Raw genomic sequence first — 20,334 nt, 5'->3', positions numbered from 1 at the left:
AGTAAAAACAACACAACACACCTGACCCTCAACACTTCTTTATTTGGCTTCTCCGTAACAACTCAACAGCAAGAGACGACCAGGGGAGTATTCCATCAACGCCGCTAACGGAAAAATCCAGGCTTATCAAAAAATAAGCCTAGATTTTTTTTTGAGACATTAATGGAATCACCCCCGAGGAGAGTACAGGAACGGCCTGGCGTTGACGTATCATAGAAGCCCCAGAGCAAGCCTCGCTCCATAGGCCATTTTTTTGCTATCCTGGATCAGATCTATCTGGCTGATTTCCACTACACGACTCAGATCTGATCCTGGATACCAAAAAATAATCTGGATCCTTCTGATCCAGATTAGAAGTTTGGAACAACTGGGCCGTGGTATGCAAACCAGGGGAGGCCGGTGGAGATGGACATCTGAGGGCGAGCTACCATTCCTCATTGCGTTACAATGCATCCCCCCTGATTTCTACCTCCACCAGCCTCTTTTGGTGGAAACCTACAGATATGGGTCCTGTGTAAGAAGAGGCTTCTTCTCTTGTCCTCGTCACCTGCGTCTAGTGAGCCCCTGAACTACATCTCATTCCCTAGAGACCCTTGTTCCCTAAGGGACCGGACAAGTGACAAGCAACATGGCGGCTGCTCCAACAGGCTACACGGTGTTGCTGTCACCTATCCTAATCCTGTCTTATCCACACCAGGGGAGGCTGGCGGAGGTAGAAATCGGAGGACGGGGCTCATTGTTGTGGAAGGGAGTGTTAAGATGCCATTCCTCGTCCCGTCCCACGCATTACAATGAGCCTGTCCTCTGGTTTCTACCTCCACCCCCCCCCCCCCATCCGGATTTGCGTACATTAAAGACGAGGCACTAGGGGCAGAAATGGGACTGGGCCGCGTCGTGGCTGCCATCCCCACGACGAGTCATCCAACAAGTGTCAACACACCCAACTCTTTACTGCTTTCCACACAGAGCAGGGGGGTATTTCATCAATGTCGCTAAAGGACAATCCAGGCTCATTTTGATAAACCCTGTGAGATTTACAAAAAAAAATCTAATATCAAAAATCTAATATTTAGAAAGTCTCACGAGACATATAAAAAATAAGCCTGGATTTTCCTTTAGTGACGTTGATGGAATACCCCCCAGCCCTCCACTCAACAACAAGGCTGGTGAAGAAGGGAAGAAGTGTTTCAGGGCATACGCATCAGAACATAACAGATTAAGAGATCAAAATATAATGACAATAAACACAGTTTTAGAAATGAAATGTAATACAGTAATAATAATAATAACAATAACAATAATAATAACAGTGATAATATAGATCATACACGCAGGGAGTAATAATATAGCGACTGTAGATATATAGCACGTAGAATGGAGGACATGAACGAGGGCCGTGGTTGTGTGGGTCGGGGGAGGCTGGCGGAGGTAGACATCGGAGGACGGGCTTATTGTAACGTGCGGAACGGCCGTGCGTTTTTGATACCATTCCTTATTCCGTCCCGTGCGTTACAATGAGCCCGTCCTCCGACGTCTCCCTCCACCAGCCTCCCCTGGTGTGTGTGTGTGTAGGGTAAGTGGTGGGTACTACACTGGTGTCCATACATACATACAGACATATAATAACGTATCATGCTGCTGGATGATGATTGTCTCTGAGAAGAATCGGCTCGTCAGTCCGGCCAGCCAGGGGTGAGGGGGTTGACGCTCATTCCTGTGCTTGTGCAGTGTGTGTGTGTGTGTGTGTGTGTGTGTGTGTGTGTGCTTGTGCGTGTGTTTGAAAGTGTGTGTGAAGTCATTCTAAGACAGTGAATTGAAAAGATGATGTGTGTTATGAAAATAATGTTTTTTCTTTTGCTGAGGTATCAGTGGTGTGTGTGTGTGTGTGCGCGAGAGAAAGGCTTTTCAGGGAAAGTGGGTATGGCTTTGGTGTGTGGATAAAACTACACGTGTGTCAGCAATGTGTCCACAATCTTCTCTTGTTTTTCATAGAAAGTCACATCGTCTAGTTTTAACCCTGAAAGGAAGAAAACAGCGTATGACATTTTTAACAACGGACATTTTATACGTTTTGACCAAGTTAAGTTAGACTGCATCTCCTCACGTTTACGGACTGACAGTAGTGGCTGTGGTCGGGGGCCTGGGGGGGACAGTAAGAGGGGCCTGGGGGGGGTTGGGGGGTAGTAACAGGACTAAGAATGGTGGCATTGGCAGGGGCCTGGGTGGGGGGTAGTAACAGGACTAACCGTGGTGGCATTGGCAGGGGCCTGGGTGGGAGGTAGTAACAGGACTAACCGTGGTGGCATTGGCAGGGGCCTGGGTGGGAGGTAGTAACAGGACTAACCGTGGTGGCATTGGCAGGGGCCTGGGTGGGAGGTAGTAACAGGACTAACCGTGGTGGCATTGGCAGGGGCCTGGGGGGGGAGTTGGGGGGTAGTAACAGGACTAACCGTGGTGGCATTGGCAGGGGCCTGGGTGGGGGGTAGTAACAGGACTAACCGTGGTGGCATTGGCAGGGGCCTGGGTGGGAGGTAGTAACAGGACTAACCGTGGTGGCATTGGCAGGGGCCTGGGTGGGAGGTAGTAACAGGACTAACCGTGGTGGCTGTGGCGGGGGCCTGGGTGGGGGGTAGTAACAGGACTGACCGTGGTGGCATTGGCAGGGGCCTGGGTGGGAGGTAGTAACAGGACTAACCGTGGTGGCATTGGCAGGGGCCTGGGTGGGGGGTAGTAACAGGACTAACCGTGGTGGCATTGGCAGGGGCCTGGGTGGGGGGTAGTAACAGGACTAACCGTGGTGGCATTGGCAGGGGCCTGGGTGGGAGGTAGTAACAGGACTAACCGTGGTGGCATTGGCAGGGGCCTGGGTGGGAGGTAGTAACAGGACTGACCGTGGTGGCTGTGGCGGGGGCCTGGGGGGGGGCGTTGTTGGTGAACAGACTCTTGTAGCGGCCCTTCTCCTCCTTCTCCTTGATTCTGATCCGCTCCTCCAGGGCCCTCAGCTCCTTGGCCACCGACGGGCCCAGGGACGGGTCCAGCTGCACGGCCTTGGCGAAGTCCGCCCTGGCCTCGGCCTCGTTCCACACAGCCGCGTGGGCCTTGGCTCGCTTGAAGTAGGCCTTCACGTTGTCTGGAGGGGAGGGAGGGGGGGTGGGGTAAGAGGGGAGGAAGGAGGGAGAGAGAGAGAGAGAGAGAGAGAGAGAGAGAGAGAGAGAGAGAGAGAGAGAGAGAGAGAGAGAGAGAGAGAGACGGAGATGGAAGGAAAACAAATGTTTAGTGAACGTGATTATCGTGTTATAACTTCACTCCTTCACTCCTTCACTCTTGCACAATGCATTGTTTTCAGTTCTTTCACCTTCAATTGGTAAAATAGACAATATGCTTGTTGTTGTTGTTGGTCAATGACTTAATCACAACATGTTTTCACATGACATGTTTTCCTTGCATGGCTATTGCCATGTCAAATCAAAATGTGTGTGTGTGTGTGTGTGTGTGTGTGTGTGTGTGTGTGTGTGTGTGTGTGTGTGTGTGTTTGTGTGTGTGTACAGATGAAACAATCCCTATCTAAGCTCTGTATCCAGCTTCACCTTATTTGAAGAGCAGGGGTGTGTGTGTGTGTGTGTGTGTGTGTGTGTGTGTGTGTGTGTGTGTGTGTGTGTGTGTGTGTCTGGCCTCACCTTCGTATTTGAAGAGCAGAGAGGTGCAGTGGTCCAGCACCTCATAGTACTGTCCCTGCATCAGCTGACACTGGCAGTAGTTCAACAGCAGCGGCGTGATCATGTGATCCAGCTTGAACCAGCACTCGTCACCCGGCCGCTCCTGATTGGACGACAGGAAGAAAGGGGGGCGGGGTTACAACACTGAAATCACTCAGCTGTGATTTTTTTTTTTTACTGACTGTGTTTTTGTCTTACTTTTTACATACGTCTGATGAGACAAAGGATACAGTCCCCTTTCACACTCTTAGTTGAATAACAAAAGATTAAGGAGGGGGGGGGAAGACATGAGTGTGTGAGGAGGGAGGACAAGAAAAGTGCCATCATGGATTTCATCTTTCACTTTCAATTCCACTGCCAATCTCTCCTCCATCACTCCGCAAAACTAGATGACTAGAAGACGTCAGCTTGAGAAATCCTGGACACGGGTACAGACACAGACATATACAGGGGTGCAAACTTGTCACCTTTCTGCTAAATTAGCTAGTTTTTACTTCAAAATAGGTCATCCACATGAATCCACGTGTAGATCTGCAAAAATAAATATTTGGGATGGGGGGGGATTCTAACTAATCTTGCTGTCTGCTAAACTCCGCTGCTGTTGAAATAACTTTTAGCTTCATGCAGCTAGGTACAATTCTAGACAGTATGGAGGACACAGTCACAGTAAGCAACCTGTTTTCAACATAATTATGCGGGTGTTAAGGATAGGGCCGCTGCTGAGACCACCGCTAGTGCTACCCCCCCACCCCCATCAACAAAAATGTTATCCGCTCATTGATAATTGTCTTTTTTTTTTTTAAGTGTCACCTTTTTGGGCCATCACCAGTTTGCACCCCTGCATATAGACAAATAGACATCGCTTGTTACCTTCATCTGCAGGTTCTTGAGACAGGCGATGCTGTTGTGGTACTTCTCGGCCGCCTCCTTCACCTCTCCTCTCTTGTACAGGGCGTTGCCCTCGGCGTGGATCTTGGGCACCACCTCCAGCTTCTCCTCGTCCGTCATCGCCCAGATGTCCAGTCTGAACGAGCCAGGGACCAGAACCTGGAGAGGAGAGAGACACACACGGTTAGAACCAGAACCTGGAGGGGAGACACACGCTTAGAACCAGAACCTGAGATACACACGGTTAGAACCAGAACCTGGAGGAGAGATACACAGGATTAATAGTTCTAACCCCTACTACTACAGAGGAGAGAGACAGACGTAGACCTACCACCCCCCCCCCCCCCCCTCACCTCCCTCCCTACTCCCCCCCTACCTGCAGCATCTCCAGGGTGAAGACCAGGGGCTGTGGGCTGGCCTGCAGGGTGTCCAGGTCCGGGTGGCCCAGGGAGTGGTGGGAGTGGATCTGGGCGATGCCACAGCAGTGCCTCTGGCCCTCCAGGGGGTCTTTACCCGCACTGATGTTCCTCAGGGACTGGGACACCAGGGGGTACAGGGACGTGTGCTGGGGGGGAGGGATGGGTGGAGGAGAGAGGGAGGAAGGGGAAGGGGGGGGGGGAGGAGGGAGGGGGTAGAGAGAGAGAAGGGAGGAAGAGGGAGGGGGGGGAAAGGAGGGAGGGGGTAGAGAGAGAGAGAAGGGAGGTAGAGGGAGGGGGGGGGGAGAAAGAGTGTTTTTAAGGTGTGGTTTTGTAAACATGTTTGTATTGTAAACAGGGCACACCAGCAGAAGAGACCTTGGTCCCAGTGTGTCTCCCTGGATGAATACACATTCAATTCAAATGAGAGTATCATTCAACATTCACTGTTGGTTTATTATACTTGATGGGCTTTGATGGTGAAGTCAAGTGTGTAGATGGATTCTAATGGCTATGCAAACATTAAACAACAAATACCCCATCAGATAAACCACCATAAATTCCTCAACGACTCCCGAACCCTGTGTGAGTGTGTGTGTCTGTCTGCATGTATGTGTGTGTGTGTGTGTGTGTGTGTGTGTCTGTCTGTCTGCGTGTGTGTGTGTCGAAGATGAGAAGAAACCTTGAGAAGAAAAAAAAAAAACTGTTCATTTCTCAATTTTCGTCAGGTTTCAAACAATCATGCAAGTCGGGTGCTACCTACCCTGACGTCGCAGGTGAAGTCAGCGATCTCTCCCTCCCTCATGGTGGTGACCACGGTCTCCCACACCGCCAGCTTGAACTTCTTGCCCAGGATGAGCTCCATGGGCTTGCTGTGGCCCCCCATCGTCCTGGAGTCGTCCAGCACCGTGCCGTCACACAGGCTGGAGCGGTAGTGGAACACCACCTGAACACACACACACACACACACACACACACAGGTTAGAGGGGGTGTTATGCCAAACAGGGTGTGTGAGGGTCAGGGTGTGTGTGTGTGTGCGTGTGGAGGATGCTCAGAAGGATTGGTTGCATAGCAACCAAGCAGCTAATTATTTGAGCCACATTGATGGAACCGAACGCAAGCTGAAATTAGCGCCCGGATCTGATTTAAACCTGGATCAGAGTTAATCACCCTACGTAGAATAGGCCACTGGAGAGAGGATAGATCATCTCTGATAACACGTGTGTATGTGAGTGTGTGTGTGTGTGTGAATGAGAGAGAGAGAGAGAGAGAGAGAGAGAGAATGAGAGTATGTGTGAGTGAGAGAGAGAGAGAGAGTGAGAGAGAGAGAGAGAATGAGAGTGTGTGTGAGTGAGAGAGAGAGAGAGAGAGAGAATGAGAGTGTGTGTGAGTGAGAGAGAGAGAGAGAGACAGAGAGAGAGAGAGAGAGAGAGAGAGAGAGAGAGAGAGAGTGAGAGAGAGAGAATGTGTGTGTCCTGAATTCAACTGGTTGTGCTTTTGCTGTGCGAAAGGCTTACAGATTAGTTTTCATGATAAGACAGTAGGCCTGTTTACAGTTTCTCTAAGAACCTATAAGAATACGCCTTGATAGCTATGTTATTAATGCTCGTCATCAGCCAAAGAAAAACCTCGTTTTCAAACAATAGATTGATTCAGTCATTTTATCATCGCTTGAAACGTTAGCGGATAGGAGTCGACTCCGGAGGAAGCTACAAATTAATCGTACATTCATGCTGATTTAATAGGAATACCGTCAATCATGCAATACTGTCCAATTATAACGCCAGAAAAAGAAATATATATATCTATTTCAACCAATGCAAGAGGGTGGTAGGTGGGGCCAATCCTAAAGTGCTAACGGACATATGCATCAACCAATAGGAGAGAGGAAAAAGCCTTTCCAACCAATCATCAGGAATAAAAACATGTCCCTCCCGTAAAAGCACCGCCTACTCTGGACAACCATCAAATGTTGAAGAAGGAAAATCCTAATTTAACTTAAATAAAGCTTTGTTGCTTGACAACCACTGTTCAAAACAACGCAGTTAGGACTGCGTTTAAGACAGTAAATGCAAGAGCATAAACACACTGTGTAAACATGATAAATCTAGGAAATGTTACAAAAATGACAGCTAACCTAACGTTAGCCAAAGCTAACTGCGATGGTTAAATTAATTTGAACTGTATATAATCTTAGATGTGAATCCAACGCAGCCATACAATACTATTAACAACGAATTTACCTTGGTGCCATCGGGAAACGTTGCTAGCTCTCCTTTACCGGGACTAATGACTTTCTTTTGGATCCCTTCTTCGAGTAGCTTGGCAGCAAGTTCCTCCATCCTTGCTCCCAGTGTCTGTCAGGCAAGCGCTAGACAGGGTTGCCAGATGGGATTGTCAATTTCCAGCCTAGCCACAGTCTAAAACCCGCCCAAATGCTTTTTTTTCCGGCCCAGAGTGATCAAAAGTATCCCATTCGGCGGTAACCCGCCCCATCTGGCAACCCTGCCTTCGGGATAGTTCGAGTAGAATCGGAAGCGCGACTCTGACCCCCTCCCCCTTTCTTGCTTTAATATAAAAAATGTATTCCATAACTAAACAGTGATATTTTATACTCCATGTCCTGGATAATATTGTTGATAAACTGACCACGGGAGACATTTTAAAAGTAAAATATACAAAAAACAAAAACAGGTTTATTGTAGTTTCACAGTCATCATAATTAATTCACATGACATTACACAGGCAGAGCCAATCAAAGTCCTTCTTTCCCACAAATTAGGAAGTTTCTGCTTGAAGCTGCACAGCATGGCACAATAGTGGTAGTGTAAGTAATAGTGGTCAGTATTAAGAAATGGTAAAAACTCAAGGTTAAAAAAACAAAAAACATCCATGGAACAATGTCTTTTTTGTTACATATTTGGCAGAAGTATAACTCATGGTATTGGTGATAAAAAAGGAGGGTGTAGTGCCAAGGGTCAAAGGTCATAGGGGGAGCAAAAGGTCATTTCTCAAAGTAGGGAAGGTAGAAGAACTTGAAGCCCCGCCTCCCTCGGACAGCACAGCTGATGTAGATCACATGGTACACTGAGGGAGGGGGAGAGACAATGTCAATACTAGTGCTGTCAATCGATTAACATTCTTGATATTGAATATACATACATCACTTCTGAGATTGTATACAAAAAATGTTCAAACAATTACCTTCAAATATTTTTATTTTTTTATATATATAAATGTTCTCGTTTAAACATGTACAAACGCGATGTGTTGGTGATCAAACATAGTTACTCAATCATTACTAAATATATAGTTTAATTTGCCTTAGCCGTAATGTTTACATAGTGGCCGGCACAGCACCACTCTTACATTCTTTGGGGTGAAAACGGTGTTCTATGTCCATTATCACCCATTCAGTGGAGGCTGGTGGAGGTAACACATGTTTGATACCATTTCTCATTCCATTCCATGCATCACAATGAGCCTGATTTTTAGCTCCACCAGCCTCCGCTGGGATGAAGATTTACATAACCAGCCAGTGGGCCTATCTTGAGATCTTGACGCAAGTTTTAGAGCAAAAATATCCAAATGCCATCGATGCAAACAGTATCAACAACGACAGTGTGAGAGACATTTAGTCTTTGTTCGGCCAGTTGGTCTTCCACCAACGAGCACATTGGACATAACGGTCATGTTCAGGGTTCAGTGTTTCAAAACTTTTCACCTGGATCAGAATGATCCGGATTCTTTTTTGCTACACAGGATCAGATCTATCTGGCAGCTTTTGCCAAAGAATTCCAGAACACTCCAAGTGTTTTACGTGGTGTTTACCTAGCAACAATTGGCCATAAAATTAAGCATCAGTAATTAATGCACTTTTGGTGAATTGAGTCACCCGTGGCACTCTCGAAAGTTGACAATTTGGGTGACTTTATTCACCCTCGTCACTAAATGAGTTAAGGCAGAGTGAGTCATACCCCCAGGAATGAAGAGGAGGAATCCTGGGACAAAGAAGATGGCACTAGAGACCCCTGTGGAGACAAGAGGTCAAAGGTCAGCGGGTCAGAACCCCCAGGGAACACGGATAAGTAGGTTATTCCCCACAACAGTGCAGTACAGGTGTGTAATGTGTCGTGGTGCCAGTGCTTGGTAGAAAATGGGTCAGAGAGAAATTCCCTCAAGGGATAAGAACATAAATAGCGGAACACACACGCGCATACACACACGCACACACACACACACACACGCACGCGCACACACACGCAGAGTCTGAATCATGTGGAGTCTTGTTTACCTGCATGTGGGTTCAGCTGTATGACAATACCTGTGAAAATGAGAGCTGGGGAAGGAAGAACACAAGACGTCACAAGACTGGCAACTCAGGGTCAATGTTCACTGCAATAAACAAACACTGGGATGGTGAACCGGTTCTAACATGGAAACTACTACAGGTTGTATGTACGTGTGCATTATGGGAGATGTAGTTGTCTTTTACCAACTCCAGTGACGAGGAGCAGGAAAGAAGCCAGAACCACTCGTCTGTTCTTCTTCACTAGTGGGTGAGACGTCCATCTGAGCAGGAGGGAGGAGGAAGAGGTGGAGGAGGGACAACAACAACACAGAGGAACACTTGTGTTAGTCACTGGAGAAAACAGGGAGAAAACATCTGGATGATTTTGTGAGTGTACGTGTCTGTGTGTGTGTGTGTGTGTGTGTGTGTGTGTGTGTGTGTGAGAGAGAGAGAGAGAGAGAGAGAGAGAGAGAGAGTGTGTGTGTGTGTGAGCGTGACTGATTGTGTGAGTGTGTGTATAGAGAGAGAGAGACAGAGAGAGAGAGAGAGAGAGAGAGAGAGTGAGTGAGTGAGTGAGTGAATGAGTGAATGAGCGAGTGTGTGTGCGCGTGTTATACGTGTGCGCGAGCGCATGTGTTCATTACCCGCAGCAGTGTGCAGAGAGATGGGTGACAGAGCTCAAGGTGCTGAACGACCACTGAGAGCTGCAGTAAGACAAGGTGGCCGGATCGCTGTGGGAGGAGGACACACACACACACACACACATCCAACATCATACATCTGGATTCATCTCACGACAACAATGGTAAACTATGGGACATCCTTACACATCAGGGTACCACTGTCATCTGGTTACCAACGCTACCCACTACTGTAGAGTCAGCGGCGTGACGGTGTAGACTGACCTGATCTTGAAGAAGTTGTTGAAGGACGAGTTGACGCTGCCCAGGACGTCTTCATTCTCTAGATTCTGAGGGAGGGAGGGAGAATCAAGACACGCATACTCATTTGTAAATGTGTGTGTGTTTGCATGTATGTGTGTGCGCTTGCATGTGTGTGTGTATGCTTGCGTGTGTGTGTGTGTGTGTGTGCTTGCATATGTGTGTGTGTATGTATGCATGTGTATGCTTTAGGGCTGTTACGATTATTCGACGTCGTCGACGTCACCGACTACGTCAATACGTCGGTTAGCGTAATATGCGTCGGTTAGTCGCAAATAAAAAAAACTTTTTTTATTTTTTATTTTTATTTTTTAGCTTTATTTTACCAGGCGAGACAATTAAGTGTATGAGTGAAAATGGATAGCTACTAGCTAATGTTACACAAGCAATGTAGCTCACCACAGTTCGTATGTCTTGTCTTCTGGTGTTAGTAACGTTAGCTATGTAGCTGGCTAGCTACGGTAGCCTATTGTCATTGTGGTGCGAGCACCTACTGTACGTTATCTAGCTCGTAGCTCGCATGCTACGTTAGCATCAATTTAGCTAATCATAACATAGCAGCGAGAGTAACGTTAGCTAGCTATGTGTTGTGGTGATGGACAGACTTCTAAATGGCCATGTTGGCATTCAAGTTGGCTAAACATAGCAGTGAGGTGGAGACAAAAAAGTTTTTTTTTTTTTGTTTGTTTTTACAGTACCAAAATTATCGTTAGACTCATCGATAAATTAGTCGTTAGACTCATCGATAAATTAGTCGTTAGACTAATCGAATAATCGATAAAATAATCGCTAGATTAATCGTTAGAAAAATAGTCGTTTGGGACAGCACTAGTATGCTTGCATATGTGTGTGTGTGTGTGTGTGTGCGTGTGTGTGTGTTTGCATGTGTGCATGCTTGCGTGTTTGCTTGTGTGTGTGTATCACCTGGTACTTCAGGCTGCTGTGGTCTGGGGAGCCAGCAACAGCAGCAGTGGGGGGGTGAGTCTGAGGCTTGGAGAACGACAGGGTGCCGAACGTCATCTCTCCTCCCTCCCGGTCTTTCTCTTTACCCTTCCATCCCTCGTTCTCTCCATCAGGCACGACCCCTTCCTCCTCTCCCTCCAGCGCAAACGCGTCATCGATGCTGAACTGCGTCGCCATAACGTTACCTCTCAGACCTTGTCGCCGTGGTGACCGACGTACACTGCAACAAAACAAACAAATCAATCAATCATCAATTGAATATTGACTCCCTACTATCACGTAGGGAAAACATCTTGCCGGTTGAAAATGTGCATTGCCTAGTGACCCTCCCGTCCTTGAAAAAGGCCCAGCCAAACCACTAGAGCTTGATATCAATCTTGACTACTAAGAAGCAAATAGAAGCCGACGTCTCGGGTGTGTACCTAACCTCCTTCGTTTCTGCAGACCTTTGGGAGACGACAGACCTACAACAATAAACATGACATTGACCATAATAACAATATAACTAGCATGGGTCAGTGAGTGACTACAAGAAGATGGTGTTGTGCGAAAGACAACTTGCTCTAGACTTGCATATGTTATGGTAGTGCAACATATTGTGAATCACATGTAATAGTTGGCAGAATACAACCTTTAAGCTAATGATTCACGACTGTGTTCATGCAGCCATGGTGCAGTTTGGAACAAAGGGGACAACATCCAACAGTAGTAATAGGCTCCTATAATGGTGTTTCATGTTTACTGCTTAAAACATCCAACCAAACCAAAACAAACAAAACAAACGATGAAATAGCTATCATGACATGATTTTCTTTTAGATTGATGCTCTATCCTAAAGAAATGGCTTCAGAAATGGAAAGTTGCTTTGCTGTTGTTGTTGGACGCGCAAACAAGCATCAGATCCGGTTGAAAAGATCAATAGACCATCAGGAAGAAAGGTTGGATCGGGAACATTGAGCCACATTAATATAAGAAAACGTAATGTTCTTGAAGTCCCTCTACCTTACTCTTAGTAACAGTGTTACTGGGTGATCGTAAAACCGTTTAAAAGGACTGATTTTTTAGTTAGTTAGCACTTTCGTAATAAACTAAGATGTTATAATAAACTACGATGTTATAATAAACTAACATGTTATAATAAACTAAGATGTTATAATAAACTAACATGTTATAATAAACTAACATGTTATAATAAACCGTTTAAAAGGACATATCTTTTTAGTTAGTTAGCACTTTCGTTACGGTCTGCATTGTGTGCTATTTATGTTCGGTTAGCGCACATAACGGATATTAAACTTACTCTCTTGTTGTGTTGTTTTTTCCGGGGTAATTTCAACTTCAACTTCACGTTTCTATGCCTTTTCACATGATTACAGTATTTAGTTCAAGCCTTGGGGGTTGAAGTATTTTCTTTATAATCCTGCTGCATTCCGACTGCGAAAAACTTTCCCAAACTTTTTAGGCTTTTAGTTTTACTCCGCATCCGGTACTCGATTGCACATGACTGATTACGCCCCAATGATGGTGACAGGAGGGACTGTCGATCCCTGCATTGCAATGTCGATTCGGGCAACTGTGAAGGATGCAATAATAACAATAAATACATCCTATATATGTGAATATGTGTCACAAAAAAAACGGGAAAACACATATAAAAATTCATTCATTCCCTCTGCAACCACCGCCCTGAACATTTTTAAAATAGGAAGCACACTGTTTTTCTTTTAAACCACAACATTTTAGCATCTTAGCTTTTTAAATCATAATACTTTTTTTTCTTACTATTATTTTTAAATGACTAGACTTTTTAAATAGGCACTACATTTTATAAACACTGTTATATCTGTCTGTTTTTATTGTATGTATGTGACCTATGTGTGTTTTTAATGTGGATAACGTATTCATGAACTGCACAAAGCCTGTCAAAGGAGAATTTCTGTCACTCTGTGACAGACAATAAAGCAATCTTGAATCTTGAATCTTGAATATATGTGAATACGTGAATTATCCTTTTCATGGGATACATTTCCCTAAGATTTTAGACATCTTTTTGAGCAAAACAATGAGTACATTGTACCATTTGATCATTCACTTAAAAACCTTCCCAATCTGTAGGCCTAGATATTGGTGATAATCAATCACATGAATGAGAATACCAAACTGTACAAAAAAAACGAAAAGAAAAGCCAGGAGAGAAGAATATGGAAGCATATAGTAGACTTAATTCAAATGCTAATGCAATATGAGATTGCAATTGCATGTTCCACTTTTGCAAATCATTAGAATTGCATTTGAATTTGAATATTGTCTGAAAGAATGCATGCAAAAGTGGAACATGCAATTGCAATCTCATATTGCATTAGCATTTGAATTAAGTCTACTGCTTCCATAGTAGTAGACCAGACGGTGTATCATGGTGTTTTGCCAGATGTGCGCCCATGTGATTTTTTGTAAACCTCACCAGTTTACACAGCGCAAACACACGCAACCTCTAAAACAACAACCACAGATTAATCATTGGTTTGGTTAGATAAGGCAGACAGACAGACCTGGTCAGATGGACTGACACACGCAGTGGGACCATACCGTGACCTTTCTATTCCCAGTATAGAATATATAGGCCTACCACCATCGGATCTACAGTTTCACAAGTAAAGTAAAGTTCTTGCATTGTGAGTACACCTTTTTGGAATGTGTAGTGATGAGTCAACCATCAAGTTGATATTTTAAGGGGGACTGTTGTTTGGACGTTGTGGTTACAATAATAGTCATATTTCTGATAACATTGTGTGTTGTCTGCGGTTGGCTGTTGTGATGTCATGAAAATTACTGTGACAGTGTAGCAGGGGAGGCTGGGGGAGGTAGAAATCGGAGGACGGGGTCACTGTAATGCAAGGACCGGAGTAGGGAATGGTATCAAACACGTGTGTAGATACCATTCCTTATTCCGTTTCATGCATTACAACAAGCCCAATGATGCAGTCATTGCAATGATGTTGGGCAGACAGAGAGGGTTGAGGTGAATGACCAATCTGGATGTGGTCATGAGACATCTCCCTCTCTCTCCTCTCTCTCTCTCTCTCTCTCTCTCTCTCTTCTCTCTCTCTCTCTCTCTCTCTCTCTCTCTCTCTCTCTCTCTCTCTCTCAGATGAGACAGTCAGTTCTACTGAGTCTCTTCGTTCTGCTCATTTTTGAGGTAAACACGTCTTTTAGGAATTACATTCCAACATGCAGACATTTGCCTTTGGCTTCACAACAACTGACATAACAACATATAACATATAATCTGTGTCTTGTCATTCTGGTGCCCGTCTGTCTGTCTGTCTGTCTGTCTGTCTGTCTGTATCTACCTACTTGCCTGTCTGTCTGCCTACCTACCTGTCTGTCTGTCTGTGTCTACCTGCCTGTCTGTCTGTGTCTACCTGCCTGTCCGTCTGTCTGTCTGTCTGTCTGTCTGTCTGTGTCCACCCAGCTCTCCCCGTCCTCCTGTTCAACCCTCCGGGCCGTGCCTGGTACCAGGCTGGTGGTCCCGTGTCTCCCCAACAGGAACAGCTTCAGCGGGGCCAAGGTCAGCTGGACACACAACGGCAACCCGGTGGCCTCTGACCCCGACCCCTCGACCCCGGGGTCACCCCTGGTCAGCCAGGACGGCTTCCATCTGACCATCTCCTCCCTCTCCACCGACCACCAGGGGACCTATGAGTGTGTCGTCGTCCAAAGCAACATGGAGTGGAGGAAGAACTACACTGTCGATGTCGATGGTGGGGAACTGTCTCTCCTCCGTCTCGTCTCGTCTCGTCCCGTCTCTACTTTTCTCTATTCCTCCTCCTCCTCTCCTGTCTTCTCTCCCTGTCTCTTTCTCTTCTCTTCTCCTTGTATTTGTCTCTCTTCCTCTCCTCCTTTCTCTTAGTTAAACCGCCAGGGATGTGGTGGAGGTCTGCAAATATACCTTTAAATCACACCCTGACCAGGGGAGGCTGGTGGGGGTAGAAATCAGAGGACGGGCTCATTGTTATGCATGGGATGGAGTGAGGGATGGTATCGGTTGGCAATGGCGGCCTGTCTCGTTTCAAACAGGCGATCTTCATTCGCCCCCGGAGTGGAACCCTTTCTTTACTTTTGGGTTCCATGTTGAACCCTTTCCACAGAGAATTCTAAACGGAACCCAAAAGGGTCGTACATGGAGCTCAAACGGTTCAATGGTACATGGCACCAAAATGGGTCCTTCAAAGGGTTCCCCTACAGGGACAAATGAAGAACCCTTTTTGTGTAGAAGTGTAAAACATCATCACGTGTCTTTCTTTCTTTCGTTCCGCTCTTTCTCTCTCCGTCCCTCCAGCGTCCTCCAGCTACGCCCTGAAGGTCTTCGCCGGCACCAGCCTGGCCCTCGCGTGCGAGCGGCCCTCCACCCCCCAGGCCACCACCTACGCCCTGTGGTTCAAGGAGACGGGAGGAGAGAGGAGGCTCTTGAGCCCTGTGGAGACCGGCTATACGGCCGACCCCTGGAGCCCCGGTGGGAGAGCAGAGTGGCTCTACTCCGACCCCTATGACACGGACCAGACCATCATCCTGCACCGTCCCACACCGGAGGACGCCGGCACGTACCACTGTGAGAACGAGAAAGGGGAGAAGTTCAACTCCATCCAACTGACAGTGGAAGGTAAGTTGAGGTTCACTCTGTAACATATTATATACTTAGATACTTATATATGATATATATATATGATATACTTATAATTGGAATCGGGTTTAGATTTGAGGTAGACATCTCGTTTCCATTCCGTTTCTCTGTCAGTGGCCCCAACCGACGCCCCCCACTCCTGTGCTGAGTTCATGACCCCGTGGGAGGCGTGTCCGGACGAGAACAGCCGCTCCTGGGCGGCCATGTTGGAGGAGTCCCTGACAGAGTTCTCCATCAAGCTCTACACCCAGCTCAGCCAATCACACGTCTCCAAAAACCTGCTCTACTCTCCGGTCAGCATCAGCATGGTGCTCACACACCTGTTGCTAGGTAAGACAGATGAGAGACAGGTGGGGGGGGATATGTGTGTGTGTGTGTGTGTGTGTGTGTGTGTGTGTGTGTGTGTGTGTGTGTGTGTGTGTGTGTGTGTGTGTGTGTGCGTGCGTGTGTGTGTGTGCGTGCGTGCGTGCGGCTTTATTTTGAAACAGATTGAAGAAATGGTCAATTTCATGAAAATAATGTCTGTTCTTCCTTTTCCATTATCCTCTCCTTCCTTCCCTTCCTCCCTCTCTCTTTCCCTCCTCCACCCTCCCTCCCTTCCTCCCTCCTCCTCCCTCCCTCCCTCTCTCAGGTGCTCGTGGTGAGACAAGGAGGGAGTTGGAGTCGGCTCTCTGTCTGTCTCACGACTTCTTCTGCGTTCACTCAGAGATGAAGAAACTGAAGCAGAGACTTAATGAGACCTTGCAGATCGCCTCCAGAATTTACTACAACCCAGGTAGCCCCCACCTGATAGGCTGTCAGATCCTCCATTAGATGCCCCAACCCTCCTTCTGCAGGTTTTCACACTCACCCTAACTTAACACACCTGGGGGGTATTCCATCAACGTTGCTAAAGGAAAATCCAGGCTTTTTTCTTGCGAAACCTATCAAAATAAGCCTTTAGCGAGTTCAATCAATAAATCAAACTTTATTTATATACTACGTCATACATTGAATGCAACTCCAAGTGCTGAACATAAAAACAATAGTATGTTTAAAAAAAGTGAGTTCAAACACAAAAGAACATGAAAATGAATAAATACAACACAATAAAACAAGAAATATGAGATAAGAAATAGATAAAATACAACACAATAATAAAAAAATAAAAAATAGGAGACAAGAAATAAGAGTAAAAGTGCAAGTTGAGATACAACAGTAGATAAAAGCCAGACTAAAAAGGTGTGTTTTAAGCTTTCTTTTAAAGATATCCACACTCTCTGCCACGGCAAGCCGTTCCATAGTCTACCAGCTAACAAGATCCTGTTGAGCTGAACCAACTGTGCTGGGGGGGGGTTCACTTTGGGGCTTAGGGTTGGAGTAACAACCTGCAGGTAGATCTCCAGGAGGAGGATTGGACACCCCTGCCCTAGAGAATCACCTGCTATCTTTCCTATTTAAAGTTCTCTCCATGGCACTCCCAATACAATCCCTGTTCATTTAGGGGAGTGTGCTCTCTAGTGGTCATAACTATATGAGTACCCCTAACCTGACTGCCCAGGGGCCAGACAGCAGAATAGTATGTTGTATTAGCCAGGCTACCTCCAGCTGTTACTGTCAACCGGCACATTGATCTCAGCGCAGGACAAACTGTGTAACGAGTAATGGACGAGAACGAGATTTAAGAGCAAGTTAACAGATATCGAACGGTCCTAATTGCAGTTTGTACTGTGAAAATCAATCATCTAATTCCTTACAAGAGCAATCATGTTTTTGTTGTTGTCATCAACAAATCTTTCCCTCTCCCTCCCTCTCTCCTCCAATCCCACCAGTTGATATGAGGTTAAGTGAGTCCTTCACCAACCAATCACTGCAGTTGTACGATGCAGAGCCAGTCAGACTGACCAATAGCAGTGAGGAGAACGTGAGGCAGATCAACAGTTGGGTGTCAGAACAGACCAATGGGAACATCAAACAGCTGGTCGACTCTGTCCCCTCCCACACCCAACTGATACTGCTCAACGCTGTCTATTTCAAAGGTAGGTGTCGTGTGTGTGTGTGTGTGTGTGTGAGAGAGAGCCTGTGTGTGTGTGAGAGAGAGAGAGAGAGAGAGAGAGAGAGAGAGAGAGAGTCTGTGTGTGTGTGTGTGTGTGTGTGTGTGTGTGTGTGTGTGAGTGTGTGTGTGTGTGTGTGTGTGTGTCTGTTGTGTGACAAAAAAAAAGAAAAAAGAAAACAGAAAACGTGTCCTTGATAACTATCTGTTAACATTTTTGGATAACATCTTGGTGAGCAAGAGTTCTCGATCTATTTAACTAATAAATAACGATATATTCCATATTAAGCTTGGTTCACACTGGAAAGCTGTACCTCAGCAGTGCGTGTGCGTGGAAAAAATAGGCGAGAGTCCAAATCTCTAGAGAAGCGCCTCACACACGCTGTATGCTGCTTCATTTAACCTGTTAACATGGGCACATCAATTAAACACACGCGCTGCTGAGGTTGACAGGTAAACCAGGCCCCTATACACTGTGTGTGTGTGTGTGTATGTGTGTGTGTGTTCCAGGAGAGTGGAAGGTGAAGTTTGAAGGCAAAGCCAGAAACGCAGTGTTCACCAAGCTGACAGGTGACATCGTCAAGGTGCCCGTCCTCTACAGCACCAAGTACCCGTTGGCTGTGGAGTATGTCCCTTATCTGAAGGCACAGGTAAGTAACTGATTACACACACACATACATGCACACACACACACACACACACACACATACACACACACACACACACACTAGATGCATGCACACACGCACAAACATGCACGCACACACACACACACACACAGATGCATGCGGAGACACACACACACACACACGTATGTGCATGCATAGATGAGTATGAGTGTGTGTGCGTGTGTATTTGCGTGCATGCACGTTCACGCACATACACATACACATATGCATATGCCAACACACACACACACACACACACACACACACACACACACACACACACACACAGTAACACCGTCTCTCTGTCTGCTGTCTCTAGGTCGCGATGCTCCCTCTCTCAGGTGACAGTAGTCTGTTCATCCTGCTCCCGCCCTCAGCCAAGCCCTCTGACCTCCAATTGGTGGAGGGAAAGATGACGGACACCACGGTGCGTCAAATGGTGGAGCAGATGAAGAAGGTGGCCCCCCAGCCCACTGAGGTCACCCTCCCTAAAATCACACTGGACGTTCACACAGACATGCACCCTCTGCTGGTGAAACTAGGTGTGTATGTGTGTGTGTGTGTGTGTGTGTGTGTGTGTGTGTGTGTGTGTGTATGTGTGTGTGTGTGTGTTTTGTGTGTGTGTGTGTGTGTGTGTGTGTGTGTGTGTGTGAGAAAGAACATGTAGGTGATGTGTGTATATGAAGGGAGGAGTTGTGTGTTTCAAAGTTACACAAGTGTAACAGAGTAAACTCCTTAGGCTCTTTCTTTCGGATCGTCATTGGGCATAATACAATCAAGCCTAATTCAAGATGAAAGTGTCAGTAGTACAGGACATAAGAGACACAAATTAATAGGCATTGTACAAGATAAGGTGGCATTAGGGCAGGTAAGACAAGACAGGTTGCACTAGCGGTGCCGCTAATGATAATCGAGTTCAGAGCAGTTAAGGTGGCTTAAGCTTATGGTGGCTGTAGTCCATGTACAAGGAGTGAGCTAGAGGAAGATAGTCAATTGGCTACAGTGGGCTTGTTCAAGAGCCTGATCGCCTGGGGGGGGAGTGTGTGTGTGTGTGTGTGTTGTGTCTGTCTGTCTGTCTGTCTGTCTGTCTGTCTGTCTGTCTATTGAATACCTTAATCCATCCTGGCAGGTCTGGTGGGGCTGTTTGAAGGGGCCAACCTGTGCGGTCTCTCCCAGGAGGGGGTTGTGACACTGACGGACATGCGCCACCGGGCCTTCCTGTCCCTGACGGAGCACGGCGTGGAGGCAGGCGCCGCCACCTCCCTCGCCTTCTCCCGCTCCTTCTCCACCTTCTCCGCCCTCCGGCCCTTCGTCCTGGTCCTCTGGAGCGACCGGGCCAACGCGCCCCTCTTCCTGGCCCGCTTCGCCGAGCCCTGAGGGAGGGAGGTGGGGAGAGAGGGAGGGAGAGGGGGAGGGAGAGAGAATAGGGGGAGAGCCAGGGGAGAGAGAGGGAGAGAGGTATAGTAGAGAGCGAGAGGTAGAGAAAGGGCTAGGTGGGAGAGAGAGCGGGAGAGAGTGGGGAAGGGAGTGGGAGGAGGGGGGGAGAGAGAGACAGAGAGAGGGGGAGCTAGGGCGAGAGCAGAGAAGACGATGGTAATAAGATGACATTCTCAGTGTTAGTTCCTAAGAGATAGAGAGAGAGAGAGAGTGACACACAGAGAGAGAGAGAGAGTGACACACACAGAGAGAGAGAGAGAGTGACACACAGAGAGAGAGAGAGAGAGAGAGAGAGAGAGA

General features: G+C 46.9%; 3 protein-coding genes across 3 annotated transcripts; 1 reads left to right on the top strand and 2 right to left on the bottom strand.

The window, feature by feature from the left end:
* Positions 1 to 51: 51 nt before the first annotated feature.
* Positions 52 to 7,373, bottom strand: aip (aryl hydrocarbon receptor interacting protein). Its single transcript, XM_080533845.1, has 7 exons — positions 7,265 to 7,373; positions 5,784 to 5,966; positions 4,981 to 5,169; positions 4,587 to 4,763; positions 3,678 to 3,819; positions 2,892 to 3,130; positions 52 to 2,017 (listed from the first exon to the last, which is right to left on the bottom strand). The coding sequence occupies exons 1-7, from the start codon at positions 7,361 to 7,363 to the stop codon at positions 2,012 to 2,014; spliced, it is 1,035 nt and encodes a 344-aa protein (XP_080389971.1). The 5' UTR covers positions 7,364 to 7,373; the 3' UTR covers positions 52 to 2,011.
* Positions 7,374 to 7,691: 318 nt separating this feature from the next.
* tmem134 (transmembrane protein 134) lies at positions 7,692 to 12,686 on the bottom strand. Its single transcript, XM_080535078.1, has 8 exons — positions 12,517 to 12,686; positions 11,178 to 11,436; positions 10,218 to 10,282; positions 9,957 to 10,043; positions 9,517 to 9,593; positions 9,316 to 9,360; positions 8,999 to 9,052; positions 7,692 to 8,108 (listed from the first exon to the last, which is right to left on the bottom strand). The coding sequence occupies exons 2-8, from the start codon at positions 11,391 to 11,393 to the stop codon at positions 8,026 to 8,028; spliced, it is 627 nt and encodes a 208-aa protein (XP_080391204.1). The 5' UTR covers positions 11,394 to 11,436; positions 12,517 to 12,686; the 3' UTR covers positions 7,692 to 8,025.
* Positions 12,687 to 13,749: 1,063 nt separating this feature from the next.
* serping1 (serpin peptidase inhibitor, clade G (C1 inhibitor), member 1) lies at positions 13,750 to 20,334 on the top strand. The gene is made up of 10 exons (XM_080535265.1): positions 13,750 to 13,888; positions 14,365 to 14,412; positions 14,689 to 14,977; positions 15,556 to 15,876; positions 16,012 to 16,227; positions 16,529 to 16,672; positions 17,709 to 17,915; positions 18,440 to 18,579; positions 18,917 to 19,139; positions 19,727 to 20,334. The coding sequence occupies exons 2-10, from the start codon at positions 14,365 to 14,367 to the stop codon at positions 19,972 to 19,974; spliced, it is 1,836 nt and encodes a 611-aa protein (XP_080391391.1). The 5' UTR covers positions 13,750 to 13,888; the 3' UTR covers positions 19,975 to 20,334.

This window comes from Nansenia antarctica (assembly GCF_963989245.1).
Source record: "Nansenia antarctica genome assembly, chromosome: 6".
NCBI lineage: Eukaryota > Metazoa > Chordata > Actinopteri > Argentiniformes > Microstomatidae > Nansenia > Nansenia antarctica.
Note: the sequence above shows the minus strand (reverse complement) of the source record. Positions and strands in the feature narration are given on the sequence as shown.

What these genes read in the sequence shown, in the direction of transcription:
- aip (XM_080533845.1), bottom strand. Translation starts at nt 7,363, where the DNA reads ATGGAGGAACTTGCTGCCAAGCTACTCGAAGAAGGGATCCAAAAGAAA. An exon ending in ACTTCACCTGCGACGTCAGG is followed by an intron (nt 5,170 to 5,783) that starts GTAGGTAGCACC and finishes CCTCCCCCCCAG; the next exon opens with CACACGTCCCTGTACCCCCT. An exon ending in TCAAGAACCTGCAGATGAAG is followed by an intron (nt 3,820 to 4,586) that starts GTAACAAGCGAT and finishes TCGTCCAATCAG; the next exon opens with GAGCGGCCGGGTGACGAGTG.
- tmem134 (XM_080535078.1), bottom strand. Translation starts at nt 11,393, where the DNA reads ATGGCGACGCAGTTCAGCATCGATGACGCGTTTGCGCTGGAGGGAGAG. An exon ending in ACAGCAGCCTGAAGTACCAG is followed by an intron (nt 10,283 to 11,177) that starts GTGATACACACA and finishes TCCCTCCCTCAG; the next exon opens with AATCTAGAGAATGAAGACGT. An exon ending in ACAGCTGAACCCACATGCAG is followed by an intron (nt 9,053 to 9,315) that starts GTAAACAAGACT and finishes TTGTCTCCACAG; the next exon opens with GGGTCTCTAGTGCCATCTTC.
- serping1 (XM_080535265.1), top strand. Translation starts at nt 14,365, where the DNA reads ATGAGACAGTCAGTTCTACTGAGTCTCTTCGTTCTGCTCATTTTTGAG. An exon ending in CATCCAACTGACAGTGGAAG is followed by an intron (nt 15,877 to 16,011) that starts GTAAGTTGAGGT and finishes TTTCTCTGTCAG; the next exon opens with TGGCCCCAACCGACGCCCCC. An exon ending in TCCCTTATCTGAAGGCACAG is followed by an intron (nt 18,580 to 18,916) that starts GTAAGTAACTGA and finishes TGCTGTCTCTAG; the next exon opens with GTCGCGATGCTCCCTCTCTC.